We start from the raw sequence: 19,911 nt of genomic DNA, 5'->3' as shown, positions 1-19,911 counted from the left end.
TCACTTCTGTGTGTGAGGCTGTTCTGTACTGCTGCTGAGAGAGCACAGACATGCTGATTGATTCTTTGTATATAGACTGTAAAATAAAGTAGTTTAGAGCTACTGATTGACTCTTTCTTGGATTTGATATCCCGCTTTATCACTACCCGAAGGAGTCTCAAAGCGGCTAACATTCTCCTTTCCCTTCCTCCCCCACAACAAACACTCTGTGAGGTGAGTGGGGTTGAGAGACTTCAGAGAAGTGTGACTGGCCCAGGGTCACCCAGCAGCTGCATGTGGAGGAGCGGAGACACGAACCCGGTTCACCAGATTATGAGACTACCGCTCTTAACCACTACACCACACTGGCTCTCCAGTGATGTTTGATGATATTTCATGTTCACGGTTTGTAAACCCAATAAACTGAAACTGGGATATTCACATACTTCATTTTGCATATTTGAATTGGATGCTGTAAAATAATAATAATAATATTGGCGCACCTGGAACGCCAACCCCCTTTTTAAAAATGGCTGGTTCCAACTCTGTAGGAGGGAAGGGCAATGGGTATGAAAGGAAAGGGGGACAGAATGTCATGGGGACAATAGGTTTTTACTAGCTTTGGAGGGGGAGAGACAAGCTCTGGCCCCAGATCTACTTTCTAAGCAAGTTACCCGGCAGAGTTTTAGCTTTCCCTCTCCATGCCCACCGCCAGAATCTTTGCAAGCAGACAAAGATGTCTACTACTAACTGTGTCTCTACAGGCTCATCCAGTATTGGCAATTCTAAGCGGCAACATCTCGCCCAGGCCTTGGGGCAGAGGTCTTCCGCAGCCCTGGTACCCAAGAGCCTTTGATGCAACTGAAGGTGCACAGGTTCAAAGCCAGGACCTCCTGTTTGCAAGGGGTGCGCTCTGCCATTGAGCTCTGGCCTACCGACGGAGCTATGACTCCTGGCGCAGCACTGTGCTTTTCTCTCATCCAGACTGCCCCTTCTGAAGCTGCAGTGGAATGCAGGGAGAAAACAAAGAAGAAGACGAAGAAGAAGAAGAGAGAAAAGAAGAAGAAGAAGAGTTTGGATTTGATATCCCACTTTATCAATACCCGAAGGAGTCTCAAAGCGGCTGACAATCTCCTTTTCCCTTCCTCCCCCACAACAGTGAGTGAGGCTGAGAGACTTCAGAGAAGTGTGACTAGCCCTAGGTCACCCAGCAGCTGCATGTGGAGGAGCAGGGAATCAAACCCGGTTCACCAGATTACGAGTCCACCGCTCTTAACCACTACACCATGAGCAAAACTTGCGCCCTGCCTGTTTGTGGCTCCGGTGCTTCCAAGGCCAAGACTCATGCAAAGGGGAGGATAGGGGTAGGGGGAAGAAGGCAAGGTTGAGCCTTAACGAATGAGCAAACACAACACAGAGAACTTGGCACCCTGCAGTGCATACTCGTGTGCAAGTGGGAGCGAAATTTGAAAAAACCCTTTTGCTTCACCTATTTCGCTCCTTGTAGGTGCTTTTAAACACAGAGAGAGAGAGGAAGAGAGAACGCTGGAGAGCAGAACTCCTAAGGCACGGAGCAGAAAAAGCAAGGTGAATGGCAAGCAGCAGACGAGAAAAGTTGCTCCCTCCATCAGGGCTGGCGGGAGGGGAGGGAGGGAGGGAGGGAGGGAGGATGGAGCCAGCGGGAATCGCCGTCTCATTGTACGTAGCCAAGGTTCTCCATCTCATTCTTGTAACGCTGCTCCGACACTTTGCTCTTGTGCTGCTTGCTCTCCAGGTGCTGCCGGAACTCGGCCTCCTCGCTGGCACCAGCGTTGCACATGGAGCAGTAGAACTGGCCGCTGGGGGTGACGCACATGGCGAGGTCGCGTGGGATCCGCTGGCGGGAGCGAGGGTTGAAATAAGGGCCTGCAGGAAGAGGGGAGAGAGCGGAAGGGAAAAGTCATTTATGTCCTGCCAGAGAGAGGTCTTAGGGCCCAGTTCACACTGGCCAAAAACCTAAGAAGAAGAAGAAGAGTGTGGATTTGATATCCCGCTTTATCACTACCCGAAGGAGTCTCGAAGTGGCTAACAATCTCCTTTCCCTTCCTCCCCCACAACAAACACTCTGTGAGGTGAGTGAGGCTGAGAGACTTCAGAGAAGTGTGACTGGCCCAAGGTCACCCAGCAGCTGCATGTGGAGGAGCGGGGAATTGAACCCGGTTCCCCAGATTACAAGTCTACCGCTCTTAACCACTACACCACAGTGGCTCTTAGAAAAAGTCCAGCCACTGGATCAGGTCAAAGGCCCATCTGCATGGTGCAGCACCCTTTCATCACCATATGTTGTTGATGCTGATTTATTAACCTTGTATACCGCCCTTCCTCAGTAGATCTCAATGCAATTCACAACAGAAAAGTACAATACAAGAAACACAAAATCATAGAATCATAGACTTGGAAGGGACCCCAAGGGTCATGCAGACCAATTCTTACATTGGGCTTGGTCTATTCATTTTGCCGTTTGTCTTATGCGTAGTGGGTTTTATGCATGTTTCACATCTGTCTGTGCACAACTAGTAAGCATGGACAAATCAGGCATGTCCCGTGAGCAAGAAGACACTGTTTCAGCCTCCTTGAACTGCAAGAGGCCTCTATGCACGTAGGAAAAATCTTCTGTGATACATTATGGCCTTCTGCAGTCTATGTGGCAGCTAGACAGGTGACTGGGAGTGGCCGACGAGACCATATAACACCGGTCCTGAAAGACCTACATTGGATCCCAGTATGTTTCCGAGCACAATTCAAAGTGTTGGTTCTGACCCTTAAAGCCCTAAACAGCCTTGGCCCAGTATACCTGAAGGAGCGTCTCCACCCCCATCGTTTTGCCTGGACACTGGGGTCCAGCTCTGAGGGCCTTCTGGCGGTTCCCTCACTGCAAGAAATGAGGTTATAGGGAACCAGGCAGAGGGCCTTCTCGGTAGTGGCGCTCGCCCTGCGGAATGCCCTTCCCTCAGATGTCAAGGAAATAAACAACTATCTGACTTTTGGAAGACATCTGAAGGCAGCCCTGTTTATGGAGGTTTTTAATGTTTGATGTTTTATTGTGTTTTTAATATTCTGTTGGGAGCTGCCCAGGATGGCTGGGGAAACCCAGCCAGATGGGCAGGGTATAAATATATTAGTAGTAGTAGTAGTAGTAGTAGTAGTAGTAGTAGTAGTAGTATCTCATAGAATCACAGAACTGTAGAGACAGAAGGAATCTCAACTAAAGCATCTATGACAGACGGCCATCCAACCTGTTCTGACTTTAATTCTGCATTGGGTTGTATCCCATGTTAGTCCTACTCAAAGCAGACCCACTGAAAATAAAGGATATGAATAACTTAGGTCCATTCATTTCAGGGGCTCTATTCTTAGGGACATCACAGGGATGGTCCTAAAAGGTAGCCTGGAAATCTCAAATAAATACATGCAATTAAACCAAGATCACTCCAATGAGCTTAAAGCTTTCTAAACATATTTCAGTCTTGAGCAACCTAAGCACCTCTTGACCTACTCAAAACAAGTAAACAAACTGTCTCCTGGATTGTTCATTAAAAATTCCGCTCCGGAAATGCTGGAGGTGAAAAGGATTCCCATAGCAGATGGCCTTGGAGGGTGGCTAACCAGCTCTGTCTTTCTGGACGACGGCAGCACGAAGAGGATCCAGGAGCAGTGTGGCAGGAGTCAAATGACCTGGCCTAGCGCCAAGGAAACTGAGCAGAAAATTGCCCCTGCTCAGAGCAGCATCAGGGAAGGGCAGATGGCAAATTAAGTTCTAGAGTGAGAAACCAAGGCTCACTAATAGGCAGACATACCCAAGCAAACTTTAGATGCTGTGAGGGCAAAGGAAGGCAGGCAGACAGGGGTCATGGGGAGAGAAAATCAGACAAATAAGTATTTAATGCTCATTTTCTGCAGCACCAACTGCCCAGGTTCTTAAGCTTTGGAAACCTCAGGACAAAGCCTTCGCAAAGCCAAAAGGCACAAGAATTTATTTATTTTTAAGAAATTATGAAAAGAAATACAAGACTCTGTCCTCTACTACCTTCCCTGAAGAAGAACATTTGTTCTCTTTAATGTTTTTCATGCGTTCCTACCCCAATTTCTCCCTGGCTCCCCACCACCAAGCCAACTCTCATCCCCTCCCTCTTCCAAACTACCTCACAATGCCTGGGCAGCATTCATCAACCTTGGGACCAGGGATAGTATTGGACTACACCTCTGCACGGTGCAAGTCGCCTGTGAAAGAGCAAAAATCAGCACCGTGTAAGACAGGATCCTCCTGTGTGTGTGTGTGTATGCATACATGTGTGTGCCTGAAAACCTGCACACACCACCCTTTGTAAGGATCTGAAAACCCTTCAAATAATAACTTAGCCCACAACCAGCACCCATTGGGAACGAAACAAGCTGCATTAGCCCCATGTCATGTTGGCTGTTGGTTTACCGCTTGCTTTTATTTTCAGAGGAGTAGCTGAGCGAGATCATGAACCAAGATCATGGCCACTGGTCCCATCACCTCCTGGCAAATAGAAGGGGAAGAAATGGAGGCAGTGAGAGATATTACTTTCTTGGGCTCCATGATCACTGCAGATGGTGACAGCAGTCACGAAATTAAAAGACGACTGCTTCTTGGGAGAAAAGCGATGACAAACCTAGACAACGCCTTAAAAAGCAGAGACATCACCTTGCCAACAAAGGTCCGTATAGTTAAAGCTATGGTTTTCCCAGTAGTGACGTATGGAAGTGAGAGCTGGACCATAAAGAAGGCTGATTGCCGAAGAATTGATGCTTTTGAATTATGGTGCTGGAGGAGACTCTTGAGAGTCCCGTGGACTGCAAGAAGATCAAACCTCTCCATTCTTAAGGAAATCAGCCCTGAGTGCTCACTGGAAGGACAGATCCTGAAGCTGAGGCTCCAATACTTTGTCCACCTCATGAGAAGAGAAGACTCCCTGGAAAAGACCCTGATGTTGGGAAAGATGGAGGGCACAAGGAGAAGGGGGCGACAGAAGACGAGACGGTTGGACACTGTTGCTCGGAGCTACCAGCATGAGTTTGACCAAACTGCAGGAGGCAGTGGAAGACAAAAGTGCCTGGCGTGTTCTGGTCCATGGGGTCACGAAGAGTCGGACATGACTAAACAACTAAACAACAAAGCTGAGCGAGACATCTCTTCGCTGCAGCCAAAACAATATACAACTGAGCCAGGGTGGACTAAGACCTGGGAGACCAGGGTTCAAATCCCCACTTGGCCACAAATTCCTCTGGGTGACCTTCAAGTCCGTCACTCTCTCAGCTTAACCTACCTCACAAGGTTGTTGTTAGGATTAAATGGGGGGGGAGCAGAAATACCACCTCGAGCTCCTTGGAGGGAAAGATGGACTAGAAATTAAGAAAGTAAACAAATAAACTTGATTGTGGCATAAACTTTAACTGTTCATGAATCTAGGGAACCAGGCAGAGGGCCTTCTTGGCAGAGGCAACCTCCCTGTGGAACACTCTTCCAACCGATGTCAAGGAGATAAAGAACTACACGACTTCTAGAAGACATCTGAAGGCAGCTTTGTATCGGGAATTTTTAAATGTTTGGTGTTTGATCATGTTTCTGTATATGCTGGAAGCTGCCCAGAGTGGCTGGGGGAACCCAGTCAGATGGGCAGGGTACTATTATTATTATTATTATTATTATTATTATTAGACTGTAACCCACCAAAGTTTATGTTGTAATGAATGTCAGCCTTTAAAGTGTCATCACAACAACAACAACTTAGCCTGACTCCTCCCTGAATTGTTTTGGGGATGGATTTGGGGTGCAGCACGGAATAAATTGCGGTGATCTGAGGGCCACAGGGCAGGTGGGAGGGGGGTCCCTGTCGGGATCTCTGCTCAGCCAAGCTGATAAAGCTCATCCTCCTCCGGCCGAACCTTCGGAATAGCCTCCCGACGTGATTAACGACCTGAGCCTTTGATGAGGCCTCAGGCACATTCCCATCCAGCAGAGAATTCAGCAGCATGCGGAAGTGATGAGATTTATGGCTACATGGCTAAAGAGTTTTATTTCTCGCTACGCAGACAGAAAGGAAACATCCTCTCTCTATGAAAGCAGAGAACAACTGAACAACAAAGGAACAGGAAACCAGTAACGTCACATCCGGCTCCTGTCTTCCGTGAGACTTCCAATAGCCTGGGCTGCCTCTGGAATGTAAACAGAGTCTTGTGACTCCAAAAGCACTGCACAGTGGCAAACAGAAACTAACAGTCCCTGCCCAGCCCTATCATATTAGTAAACCTCCCACTTACTATGTCCCAGGCTACAGCTTCAGCTATGGATGTAGAACTGGTAATTGGCTGCAATGATTCTGGAATCACAAGGTCTCTCATCCCTAACCCGGCTCTGCTATCGCGCAAAAGGAGGTCTCTAGCTTCAGCTAGAAATAACATACACTGAATAGGGTGCAAAGTGTCAGTGTTTGAAAAAGAAAAGGTTCTGACCTCCTTTGACTCCTTCGCCTGGTCCTCAGACCCTAGTTGGCACAAAAGAGTCCTTGAGAAAGAGTATCTTTGCAGAGTATTGCTGCTTTTATTCTTAAAAGTCTTCTTATCCCACAACGACCGACAGCTTTATACATAACGCAACCAGCTTTCAACCATCCGACCAACACAACCCACGCCACAAACAGACCATCAATGACCACCCTATATACAAGCATATGTAGGTGAAAGGTTTCTTGAGTCATGCTGACTCAGTTTCTTTTTGTATTAAAGAAACAGCGGCTAGTTTTTTGCCGCGACAGCAAATATGGGAAGTACCTGTGTTACTCTGGACGGCATAGACGTTTCGTCTGCTCTGCATCATCTTGTATTCGTTCCCTACTTTCCGCATCTTCCTTTTGCCCACCACTTCCGATGACTCCCTGGTGTTATGAAGACATGAGGAAGAAGGAGGAGGAGGAGGAGGAGGAGGAGGGGTGTGGGAAGACAACAAGGAGATATATTTTACAGGTGTCACCGGACAAGGTTAGCAAAAGCCATTCCAATCACAACCCCTCACTCTCAAAGAAGTTCAGTAATACCTACGAGAATGTGTTGTTTTGAGCTTCGGCCAGGCGCAACCTCTTGGCGTGATTCTTCCCTTGGTAGTGAGCCTGGGCCACTGCCGGCGAGCTGAACGAAGCGTCACACAATTTGCAGTAGTCATTTTCTGTGGCCAGGATCACCCGCCCTCCTGGTTTTGAGGAAGCGCCCTGGTCAGAAAGGGGGGGAAAGGCATTAAGGCACATCAACGTGGCTCGTTCTTCAAAATGGATGTTCTTGTATTTATTCATTCGGTTGGTGGGCATTCTCAGGGACTGGCTGCATGAAGAGGACTGGTGGGAGGCACCAGCCGGGGAACCCCCAGAGGAGGAAGGCTCTAGGGATTGGTGGTGAGACATTTAATAGAGGAGAAGATTGGAGGAGGGAGGAGGTGCCGGACACTGGAGGAGCAACAGGCTTAAGTGGGCAGAAGGAGTCAGTGACAGGGAGCAGTTCAGACTCCGAGGCTGAAGCAGATGAGGAGGGTTAACGGACTGCTGAAGAATCCAGGGAGTCTCCCTCTCCTGCTGCAACATGCTCCCCTCCCGCCAGTCTCCCAAAACACACAGAATAATGAGGAGAGCTGAACAGAGGCCAGAGGTGCGCAGACGTAGTTTGAGACTGCTTAGGAAACATCTGGGAGAGGAGGAGCCATAAGTACCTTCATTCCTGACAATTGCTCCATAAAGAGCTACTGGGAAGGGTTGCTGAGCTATATGCTGTTTTGTCAGATAAAGAGTTAACTTCACTGATAGCAGAGCCCTGTGTCCATCGTACTGACCTGTGTCTGACTCCAGGCCTGACAGGGCCTTTTCATTGGTGGCTCCACAACTGTGGAAATTGATTCCGTGCAATGTCGGCCAAGCCCCATTCCCAAGACTATTTAAACAGGCCTTAACAACCTGCCCCTTAGCACAAGCCCCATCCCTCAGTACTTTTCAGTGAACCTCAATGACCTTTTTGCTTTGACATTTAATGGCCAATTAAGACCTGGGCTACAGAAATGCTACTGCTGTCAATTTTTAAATATTACAGTTATGCTAGGAAGGAAATGTAAATTTAAGTGGTTATAATATTGTTTTTTACTGCTTGTGTGTTGGTTGATCGTTGATGAACAACTCTGGTTGGCAATTTCTTCTGCCCTACACTTTTCTGCATTCACCCATAAGCATAAATGGTGCCCATAGGCATGAATGGCTCCCATTTACTTCTATGTGATGGGAGAAAACAGTTGCAATCGGAGTGATCAACAGCTTTTACAGCAGGATCTAATAAAAAATTTTACATAAGAAATTGTCTCCCCCCAGTGGCTGACCTCATCAGCTACTATAATCTTCACTCCCACCAAAACTGGTTTCCTTTAGCTCCTTTGGATCTCTGGCTATGGTTAGCTAGGACTGGGGGAACGCAGGCTGTGGCAACGTCACAACACTTGGTGAGTGATTCTAGATGTTCTGGAGGCGAAGGGGGAAACTTGATAGCGGGATATCATTTTTTGCAGCATCCCATATCACACATAGCTGCCATGTTTGCACACAACACCAAACCATAGTTTAGCACTACATAAGTGAGTCCGGATGAGTTTCAGGCAGCTATGTGTCCAGCTGGAAAATTTACCAGAATTTCACCTTGAAAGAATACTGGCTTTTCATTCCATTAGAGCCATGGATCATGGTTTAAAACAAGGGGACAACGAGTGCAAAACCTCTCCCCCTCGCACCATGGTCCTCATGAAGTCCTCCATTTAAATTACATTGTCCTGGGAGGGCACCTTCCACGGATGCCAGTGGAATCTTCTCTACGGCCTCGGTCCAGTACAGTGGTACCTCTGGATATGAACGGGATCAGTTCTGGAGCCCCGTTCGCAACCTGAAGTAAACGTAAGACGCGTCTGTGCGTGCGCGGGTCGCGTTTTGCCGCTTTCACGCATGTGTGTGACGTCATTTTGAGTGTCTGCGCATGCGCGAGCGGCAAAACCCAGAAGTAATGCGCTCTGTTACTTCTGGGTCACCACAGAGCGCAACCCGAAAATACTTAACTTGAAGCAACTTCAACCCGAGGTATGACTGTATACCTGAAGGAGCGTCTCCACCCCCATCGTTCTGCCCGGACACTGAGGTCCAGCTCAGAAGCTGTGAGAAGCCAAGTTACAGGGAACCAGGCAGAGGGCCTTCTTGGTAGCGGCGCCTGCCCTGTGGAACACCCTCCCACCAGATGTCAAAGAGAAAAACAACTACCAGACTTTTAGAAGACATTTGAAGGCAGCCCTGTTTAGGGAAGTTTTTAATGTATTTACCATGTTTTTAATATTCTATTGGGAGCTGCCCAGAGTGGCTGGGGAAACCCAGCCAGATGGGTGGGGTATAAATTTATTATTAATAATAATAATAATAATAATAATTATTATTATTATTATTATACCAGCACGGCATACCAGCTGTGCTCCGAATGAAAGAGGTAGCTCCCCACCCCATGCCCAAGGGACCTCCAGGATGCAACTTACATAATAAAAATGCAGAGCGTGGAAGTCGCATCAAGGAGGGTGTTCATCAGTGTAAGCCTTTCTGCCTGCCTATAATCTCCCCTCTCCTCCCATCGTGTGCTGTTCTGGGGCCTCCCCCGTTTCTTCAGAGAGGATTTGTGCAGGAGACATGTGGGGGGAGGAGAAAGGGAAGCCCCCTTTTGGTAGCAGGAGTCCTTGGTGCTGGCTTCTGCTAGCTGAACGGCACACATTTAATATATTATCTAGCTGTAATATTTATGCATGGGAGTCCGTGGGACACAGCAAGGAGAGAGTTTCCCCCCTAATCACCCTTTTCCCAGGGTTTTCTTTGGAAGAGTAATTTGCTAGCATTTGAAGAACCCTGGGATATGAAACAAAATGTGCAGACGCCGTTCACATTTTTGCATGTGAAATTAAGCTTCTACCCTCCCTTTTCAGAGTTTGATTTTGCTCCCCGCACTGGCAGATTTTGCTCTCTGCCCCCCCCATTACACCCATGTAATCCCACCCTGCTTTTTTGTAGGAGAACCAAAGCAGCTTTCAACAGAGCAGAGCAGAGCAATAAGTACCTTTTAAAAAATACATCATAAGGACACAAGATGAGCCCCATCTGGTTCAACATTCTGTTTTCACAGTGGGCAATGGGATACCCCCAGGGAAACCCGCACGCAGGACCTGAGAGCAACAGCTTCCTTCCTTCCTGTGGCTTCCAGCATGTGATATTCAGAGGCATGGCTGCTTTGGGCTGGGTGGAATGAGACACATGCATGCACAAAAGCACATGGCAAGTATACGTCCTTGTCTCATAGACACTGGCCAGGGAGTACATCCCCGCCAAACTCAGTGGAACGTACTTCGATGCCTCCCTTTCTATGGAGGCACAGATTGCAGCTATAACAAAGGTGGCATTTTTTCATCTCCGCCAAGCTAAGCAGTTGGCTGCTTACCTCTCTTGCCCTGACCTAACCACTGTGATCCACGCGACGGTCACCTCCAGGCTTGATTATTGTAACTCACTCTACGTGGGGCTGCTCTTGAAACTGACCCAGAAACTCCAGCGGGAATGCCGCAGCGAGACTCCTCACGGGGTCCTCGCCGCGGGAGCGCATTCATCCAGTGATATACCAGCTGCACTGGCTCCCGGAGGAGTACAGGGTCAGGTTTAAGGTGCTGGTTTTAACCTTTAAAGCCCTATACGGCCTAGGACCCTCGTACTTATGGGACCACCTCTCCTGGTATGTCCGAGGACCTTACGGTCTGCAAATAACAACACCGTGAAGATGCCAGACCCCAGGGAGATTAGACTGGCCTCAACCAAAGCCAGGACCTTTTCGGTCGTGGCCCCGGCTTCGTGGAATGTTCTCTCACAAGAGACCAGGGCCCTGCGAGATTTGACATCCTTCCACAGGGCCTGCAAAATGGAGCTGTTCCGCCAGGCTTTTGGTCAGGGTTCAGTCTGACTCATTCTCTCTTTGTATAAAAACAAGAATGAAGGATGTTTCCCAGCCTGCTCATATAATATAAGTGGAAACAATTGGTTTCCACAAATAAAAATTTATTATTATTACTATGATTCTGTGTCAACATGCTGTGGAACGCACACCGCAAAGCAAAACCTCCATACAACTAACTCACCTGGAGCGGAAGGGAAACCACCGGTTGGGTGGCTGGCTCAAGGGAACTGCTCATCCTGGCAGGAGCTGGACAGCTGTTGGCAGCATAGTAATTCCGAAGTTTCTTACTATGGTTTTTACCCTGGAAAGAGAGCCTGCGTTAACAGCTTTCATGGGCAGCCATATAGCTGTGCGACAAGAAAATGCGGCTGCAGGTGGGGTTTACTGTGAAGGTCGATGCAATCCTCAACTGTCAATATTAATCAAGAGAGAGAGGGAAAGTTCTTTATCTTCATCCACACAATGTGGCTGTCATCAGCGTTTTAGGACTCTTTCACAATAGGCAATCCTATTTTGTTTGTTTATTATAGTCCACCTTTCCCCCCAAGAGCTCTAGGTGTTGTGAACCGCCCTGTAGGGCTGGGAAATATATCGCTATATGGTCCAAAACCGGTTTCAAGTCCATATTGTGATATCAGTTCCATATTTTGTGACTTGGCAATATATCACGAATCATGATGTGGGTGGGTGGGTATGCTGTACAAAAATCACAACACAGGGGAAACCGTGAAGCCAGCCAATGACTCTACATAGCTCCATCCTTATTTCGGACATTGTGATCTATCAATACAGTGGTACCTCGGGTTAAGTACTTAATTCATTCCGGAGGTCCGTACTGTAACTGTTCTTAACCTGAAGCAGCACTTTAGCTAATGGGGCTTCCTGATGCTGCCGCGCAGCCGGAGCACAATTTCTGTTCTCATCCTGAAGCAAAGTTCTTAAACTGAAGCACTATTTCTGGGTTAGAGGAGTCTGTAACCTGAAGCGTATGTAACCCGAGGTACCACTGTATATTGTGATGTTTAGCTGGTGATATATCACAAAGTTGAAAACCAGGTATTGCCCAGCGCTACTGCCCTGAGATCTATGGATGAAGGGTAATATACATATTTAATAACTAATAAATAATAACATGGTTCTCTTCCACCCTATTTTATCCTCACAACAACCCTGCAGGTAGGTTAGTCTGAGAGACAGTGACTGGCCCAAGGTCACCAAGCACGTTTCAACCAACCCTCTAACTACTAAAGGTAAAGGGACCCCGACCGTTAGGTCCAGTCGCAGACGACTCTGGGTTGCGACACTCATCTCACTTTACTGGCCGAGGGAGCCGGCGTACAGCTTCTGGGTCATGTGGCCAGCATGACTAAGCCGCTTCTGGCGAACCAGAGCAGCGCACGGAAACGCCGTTTACCTTCCTGCCGGAGCGATACCTATTTATCTACTTGCACTTTGACGTGCTTTTGAACTGCTAGGTTGGCAGGAGCAGGGACTGAGCAACAGGAGCTCATCCCATCGCAGGGATTCGAACCGCCGACCTTCTGATCGGCAAGCCCTAGGCTCTGTGGTTTAACCCACGGTGCCACCCGCCTCTAACTACTATACCACACTTAATTTACTAGGGACAGAATACGCACACATGTGTGTGTGTGTGTGTGTGTGTGTGTGTGTGTGTGTGAGAGAGAGAGAGAGAGAGAGAGAGAGAGAGAGAGAGAGAGAAAGAAACTGGTCGAACAGCCTCTCACTGGTCATGTAAAACATCAAACACACTGCAATTGTAGTTTTCAGTCACACAAAAATCTCATCTCATTTTGCACATTTTAATACTCAAGATATACCCAACATGTTTCTGTCAAGATGCCTCGCATTGTGCAATACAACCTCTTTTAGGATGTTTCCTTTTATGCTGTGCAACTGACTGTGGAGGTCAGCAGTACAGTGGTACCTTGGGTTAAGTACTTAATTCATTCTGGAGGTCTGTTCTTAACCTGAAACTGAGCTAATTTAGACAGGAGGGCGGAGCAACCCACCTGGCCATCACCTGACATCACAGTGTCACCAGGTGAACTTTTCCACTCTTCCTAAGTGCTGTGTCCCCACCTCCATCATTCAGCCTGGACACTGAGGTCCAGCTCTGAGGGCCTTCTGGTGGTTCCCTTGCTGCAAGAAGTGAGGATACAGGGAACCAGGCCGAGGGCCTTCTCAGTGGTGGCGCCTGCCCTGTGGAACGCCCTCCCACCAGATGTCAAACAGATAAACTATAGATGTCAAACAGATAAACTATAGATGTCAAACAGATAAACTATAGACATCGGAAGACAGCCCTGTATAGGAAATTTTTTGATGTTTGACGTTTTATTATGCCTTTATATTTGTTGGAAGCTGCCCAGAGTGGCTGGGGTACAAATAATAAAATTATTATTATTATTATTATTATTATTATTATTATTATTATTAGTGGTGTGCAGTGCTGGTGTTCACAGTTTCCTCCTCACCTGGTAATGAGCCTGGGCTTGCTGTGCAGAATTCAGTGTGACGTTACAAAGCCTGCAGCACAAAGGCTTACAAAGTTCCTCCAACACAGGGTCCTGCTCCACCCCTGTAGCAAGTTCCTCATCTTGTGCGAGTGGCAAGGACGGCCCCAGTCCGAGAGGTTTCTGTGGGGATAGTCGCAAGTTGGCTGCAGGCCTGGCGCCCACTGACATAGGAAGCGATGGGAGCTTCTCAGGAGGAGCAGGAGGAAATCCAGCTTGCTGCAAGAGGATCATTTGTCGAGAGAACTTCTGGCATCGCTTCCTTTGATGACAGGAGACCAACGTCGGCTCTGGACCAGAAACATAGAGAAGTTCCACTAAGACAGGAGGATCCAACAGTAGGGTGCAATTTAAGGGGGTGAAATTTAATTTCCTGCCAATTTCTTTAGTGAGGGGTCATAAAGATATGGTTTTGGAAAGAATTCAAATCTGCTATTATCTTTCTAAGGGCATCATTTAGCTTGGTAAGACTCTATTTGATGAAGAATCACATAAACTGCTTTCAGAGAACCAAAAAATTATAACTTTATCTTCTGAAAATGTCAGGTAATGCATAATACTAATAATAATAATAATAATAAACTAACTTGGTAAGACACAAGATCTACCCACCCGGGAAGAATGGCAGATGAAGGTGATGCTGGCGGAAATGACCGGCAGAATCTGAGACCAGGGAGAAGAGTCGGTGGAGGAAGATTGGAAGAAATTTAAAGACTATCTACAGAAATATTGTAAAATTAATGAATGTTAGAAGGATGTTGGAATGAAGTTATGTGGTTTTAGCAGAAATGTTATAAAGGTTTAGGAAAAAACAGACTGTTAATTGGTGAAAGGAGGGAAAGTAAAGTTACATTATATTAAGATAAATTACAGGACAAAAATTGGAAAAGATGGAAAGGATTTGCTGAAACAATTCAAAGGTGTCATGGGCTTTGAAGACACTCGAAAGGGAGAAACGTACTAGGAGGAAGGCACGCTTGGCAAATCCACACTGCGATTAACTCCTGCCGGAAACCAATGTCCCCACTGTGGAAGGACGTGTGGATCCAGAATTGGCTTCCACAGTCACTTACAGACTCACTGTTAAAACCGTGTTTATGGAAGACAATCTTACTCAGCTACGAGAGATTGCCAAAGAAGAAGATACTGTCCACTCCAGGTGGCTTCCAGCACATATAAAAGCATAATAAGATGTCAAACATTTTTTAAAAAAATCTCTACAGGGCTACCTTCAGATGTCTTCTAAAAGTTGTATACACTGGTACCTTGGGTTAAGAACTTAATTCATTCCGGAGATCCATTCTTAACCTGAAACTGTTCTTAACCTGAAGCACCACTTTAGATAATGGGGCCTCCCGCTGCCGCCGCGCCGCAAGTGCACGATTTCTGTTCTCATCCTGAAGCAAAGTTCTTAACCCAAGGTACTATTTCTGGGTTAGCGGAGTCTGTAACCTGAAGCATATGTAGCCTGAAGCGTATGTAACCCGAGGTACCAGTGTAGTTATTTATCTCATTGACATCTGAAGGGAGGGCATTCCACAGGGCGGGTGCCACTACCGAGAAGGCCCTCTACTTGGTTCCCTGTAACTTCACTTCTCACAGTGAGGGAACCGCCAGAAGGCCCTCAGAGCTGGACTTCTGTGCCCAGGCTGAACTATGGGGGTGGAGAAGTACAGGGACAAGGCCATATAGGGCTTTAAAGGTCAGCACCTTTGAATTGTTCTGAGAGCCAATGATGCCCTGATCATCAATGTATTCATCTAATCTTCCTCTAGAGCCCTGCCTCTTGTGGGAGCTGGTACCAGAGTTTAACTATATGCTGGGTGAAGCTCATACCCTCCAACATTTCTCCAGTGAAAATAGGGATGTCCTATTCAATAATAATAATAATAATAATAATAATATTTATACCCCAGCAATCAGACTGGGTTGCCACAGCTACTTTGGGTGGCTTCCAACATATATATAAACGTAATAAAACATTAAACATTTAAAAACTTCCCGATACAGGGCTGCCTTCAGATGTCTTCTAAAGGCTATATACCGTATTTTTCGCTCTATGAGACGCACCAGGCCACAAGACGCACCTAGCTTTTGGAGGAGGAAAACAAGAAAAATAATATTCTGAATCTCAGAAGCCAGAACAGCAAGAGGGATCGCTGCGCAGTGAAAGCAGCAATCCCTCTTGCTGTTCTGGCTTCTGTGATAGCTGTGCAGCCTGCATTCGCTCCATAAGACGCACACACATTTCCCCTTACTTTTTAGGATGGAAAAAGTGAGTCTTATAGAGCAAAAAATACGGTTTCTTATCTTCTTGGCTCGGGGGTCGAACAACTCCACACCCTCCAACATTTCTCTGATGAAAATAGGGACGTGCTCAGGGAAAGCAGGACATTCCAAGATCAAATGAGAAACCAGGATGGCTTCTGTTTATCCAGGACTGTCCCTGGAAAATAGAAACACCGGGAGGGGCTGCAAGTTTTGTGAACCTATGTGCCATGCACAGCACATGCTCTGCATGCAAAAGGTCCCAGGTTCAATCCCAAATGTCTCCAGGTAGGCCTGGCAGGGATGCCCTGTCTGAAACCCTGGAGAGCTGCTGCCAGTCAGTGTTGTCAACCTTGAGCTAGATGGGCCAATGATGTGACTCAATATTAGGCAGCTTTCTATGTAAAAGCTATTTTGCCAGTGAAATGCAACCTTTAGCTTTTAACTAGAAATACAAACTATCCTGCAAAGGCACATCAATATCTACCTGCTTTTTAATATTTTCCTCACCTCTATGCTAAAGCAGCTAGAAACAAACTTGAAAACCTAACTATTACCTCGTTCAACTGCCGGAGCAAAGAGGACACCTCAAATTATCCAGGAGCTCTGACCGGTGACATCATCACTCCTGCTCTGGAAAAAAAAAGTCTTAAGGCTTTGATCCCCTGCATCCCCCCACTACTACACTGCTGATTAAAACCTGCAGTATTAAAAAATGCAAACTAAAACAAAGATATAGATGGGCACAAGGAGCATCCTGTCTTGTAGACCTTCCTCCAACATGCTTCTGGTGGCTAATAAATCGAGGAAATGCATGAGGGAACATGGGCAAATGATGGAAGCAGTGGAGATTATCCAGAGATGCAAACGTGACTCATTGCTGTGCTTAAAGCCAGCATTCAAGGGTTGGTTTGGCCCACAGATTCGTTGAACAGGTCCCTTATCCTCAGTTCCCCCTTGTGTAAAATACAAGGGATGCAACACGGGGAGGTCATATAGCTAAAATGTTATGTGCATTTATTACCCTTATTAAAACGTGGGATTTGCACTTGAGGTGATAAGTCATTCGCTTAGGGGGGTGCTTTTTTAAAGGCAAATTCCTGGAGGATAAGACTTTGCCTGTTGCTGGCTGTGACAGAGATAGTGCATGCTTCTAACTGCCATCATCATACACGGCTTGCAAGTGCAGGATCTGGCTATCTGAAGGCATATTAGTGGTGCTATAGATCACACACCCAACACCAGGCACACACAGTATCCGATGCGATGCATTGCAAAGAAAACAAACCCACCCTCCCCCTTTGCAAAATGCCCCTAAAGAAGTGTGCAATGAAGCTGAATGAAGCCACGCACAGCCCTGTCCACACGCAAGTCAACCCCAGTTTGTCCAATGGGGCACGTAGGGTCGCAGCTGCTCTTAGACGCCGGTTCCCCGGCTATTCTATTCCAGGCACATCGAGACGAGGACATGACGGTGGACCTACCGGCTTCGCGAAGGCTGGTGGTGGAAGGAAAAGAGAGCGATTCACAGGAGGCTCTTGCAAGGATTTTCCCGGAGATGGAGCCGGCCAGGCGCGCGCCGCATCCCTGAGCTTGGGATCTTGGAGAGCTTTCGTGGCGCCTCTTTTATAACTTAAAAAAAGCCAGGTCTAAAGGGGCTACGAAGAGAACCGGTGGAGGGGCGAGAAAGCCGGTGGAGTGGGGGGGGGGAGCAGCATAACCGGACACAGATGGAAACAGCTGCAGGAAGTGACTGCAGAGCAAAGCGGGGAGGGGAGGAGACTTGGGAAAACTGCCCTGTCACGTCTCTCCCTGGGATCATGAGTCTCTCCATGCGCAGGAGAGCAGCTGAGAGGATGCGCTCTGCTCCTCGGTCGCGTCTGTGCCGCCGGTTGCTCTCCCGTTTGGACCTTGCGAACCACCAGCCGCTAAGCAAAGCCCGGGCGGAGCATGCAAACTTCCCGGCGGCGTCTTAATAGCTGGGCTGCGGGCCGCTCCCGGGGACCTGCTGCCGGCGCTTCTCCCGCTTACTGGGGAGCAAAAGCTAAGGAGGCTTCCGCGGTAGATCCCCAAGGGTTGGCCGCGTCGCATCTGCGCGGTCCTAGAGGTATCTCCTGAGAAGGGAGCCCCGCTGACTTCCGAGGCATAGGATGATGACCCAATCCTGTGCATATTTACTCGGGAGCAAACCCGTTGGGAATTTGCTCCCCCAAAATTATGGGCGCGCAGGACTGTGCAGCTGCGCCGGGTAATGCTGTGCGTTTTTACGCAGGAGTTCAGTGGGGCTCGCTCGTTTCTCAGTAAGAGTAGTGGCGTTGAGTTGCTGCTAAGGCTGTAAGCCTCACTGCTTCCCTTTGTGTAAGCCCCATTGAATTCAGTGGGGTAACTGAGTAGGCGTGCAGGATTGTGTTTATAATAACTCAACAACCTCAGATATGCAGATGACACACCCTTGATGGCAGAAAGTGAGGAGGAATTAAAGAACCTTTTAATGAGGGTGAAAGAGGAGAGTGCAAAATATGGTCTGAAGCTCAACATCAAAAATACGAAGATCATGGCCACTGGGCCCATCACCTCCTGGCAAATAGAAGGGGAGGAAATGGAGGCAGCGAGAGATTTTACTTTCTTGGGCTCCATGATCACTGCAGATGGTGACAGCAGTCACGAAATTAAATACACCGGCTTCTTGGGAGAAAAGCAATGACAAACCTAGACAGCATCTTAAAAAGCAGAGACATCACCTTGCCAACAAAGGTCCGTATAGTTAAAGCTATGGTTTTCCCAGTAGTGATGTATGGAAGTGAGAGCTGGACCATCAAGAAGGCTGATCACCGAAGAATTGATGCTTTTGAATTCTGGTGCTGGAGGAGACTCTTGAGAGTCCCATGGACTGCAAGAAGATCAAACCAATCCATTCTGAAGGAAATCAGCCCTGAGTGCTCACTGGAAGGACAGATCCCGAAGCTGAGGCTCCAATACTTTGGCCACCTCATGAGAAGAGAAGACTCCCTGGAAAAGACCCTGATGTTGGGAAAGATGGAGGGCACAAGGACAGGGACGCGGACTTATAAAAAATATTGGGGGGGGGGCCGGGAAAGCTCATGAATAATAAATAAGCTCATGAATATGCAAATAAAGTGGCGCCGCCTCCTCGTGAGCGAATAGGGGAGAGCGTGCTGCGCCTATTAATCAGCTCCAAAGGAAATTGGGTGGACCTTTTGCTCGGGAGGGAGGGCAGGAGGCATGCAGCCCGCCCCTCCCTGTGCATTTTGGGCTGGGGGAGGGGCGGCGATGGCGCTCTGCTGGAGGGGCGCCGGAGATTATTGGGGGGGCGGAGCCCCCCCAAACGAATTTTTGAGGGGGCTCGGGCCCCCTCAAGCCCCATGGAGTCGGCGCCTATGCACAAGGAGAAGGGGACGACAGAGGACGAGATGGTTGGACAGTGTTCTCGAAGCTACCAGCATGAGTTTGAGCAAACTGTGGGAGGCAGTGGAAGACAGGAGTTTCTGGCATGCTCTGGTCCATGGGGTCACGAAGAGTCGGACACGACTAAACAACGAAACAACAACAACAACATAGGGCTCACTTGAGCTACTTTGCTCCCCCAAGTGAAGATTAATAAATCTTTGTTGTCGCTTCTCCAGTATTCAAACTGAAAGAGTGGGGTCCTTTTGTGGTTATGGCTCCCCTAGTTTTTAGAAGGCAACAGGTAATGATTTGGCTAAATTTGGGGGGAGGTCATTAAGGAACCCCTAATATTCTTTTCCTCCCCACACACAATTAGAGCAATGACCCTCTCCCCAAACTGTACATGGTGCAGTTATAGTCTCTTTTCCATACAACTGTATGGAGAGAAGGATGTAAAATTGGGGTAACAGGGTATTTGTGCAAGTATTTTCCCAATAGCGGGCTGTTTTTGCTGTTCCGTAATAGTGGATGGTCACTGCTGTCCTACTTGTGAAGAGCAAGGGGAAAGGTGGCGCGGTTGTAAAAACTGGGGACACGGTTTACCATACAGCTGACAACCTGTTGTACCAAGAGTCAGGGTCCCCTTAGAGGCTTCCCAACTAGCCTG

The 19,911-nt window shown here is 47.8% G+C and overlaps 1 protein-coding gene across 2 annotated transcripts; it reads right to left on the bottom strand.

The window, feature by feature from the left end:
• Nucleotides 1–1,275: 1,275 nt before the first annotated feature.
• On the bottom strand, nt 1,276–18,887 carry ZMAT3 (zinc finger matrin-type 3). Of its 2 annotated transcripts, XM_081911376.1 has the most exons (7): nt 17,321–18,887; nt 16,394–16,464; nt 13,530–13,858; nt 11,216–11,335; nt 7,081–7,247; nt 6,814–6,917; nt 1,276–1,884 (listed from the first exon to the last, which is right to left on the bottom strand). In XM_081911376.1, the coding sequence occupies exons 3-7, from the start codon at nt 13,800–13,802 to the stop codon at nt 1,673–1,675; spliced, it is 876 nt and encodes a 291-aa protein (XP_081767502.1). In that variant the 5' UTR covers nt 13,803–13,858; nt 16,394–16,464; nt 17,321–18,887; the 3' UTR covers nt 1,276–1,672. The 2 variants fall into 2 exon arrangements, with proteins under 2 accessions (XP_081767502.1, XP_081767501.1); XM_081911375.1 differs by lacking the exon at nt 16,394–16,464.
• Nucleotides 18,888–19,911: the final 1,024 nt, after the last annotated feature.

This window comes from Podarcis melisellensis, assembly GCF_964234715.1.
Source record: "Podarcis melisellensis genome assembly, chromosome: 5".
Taxonomy (NCBI): domain Eukaryota; kingdom Metazoa; phylum Chordata; class Lepidosauria; order Squamata; family Lacertidae; genus Podarcis; species Podarcis melisellensis.
This window is presented reverse-complemented; position numbering and strand designations above follow the sequence as displayed.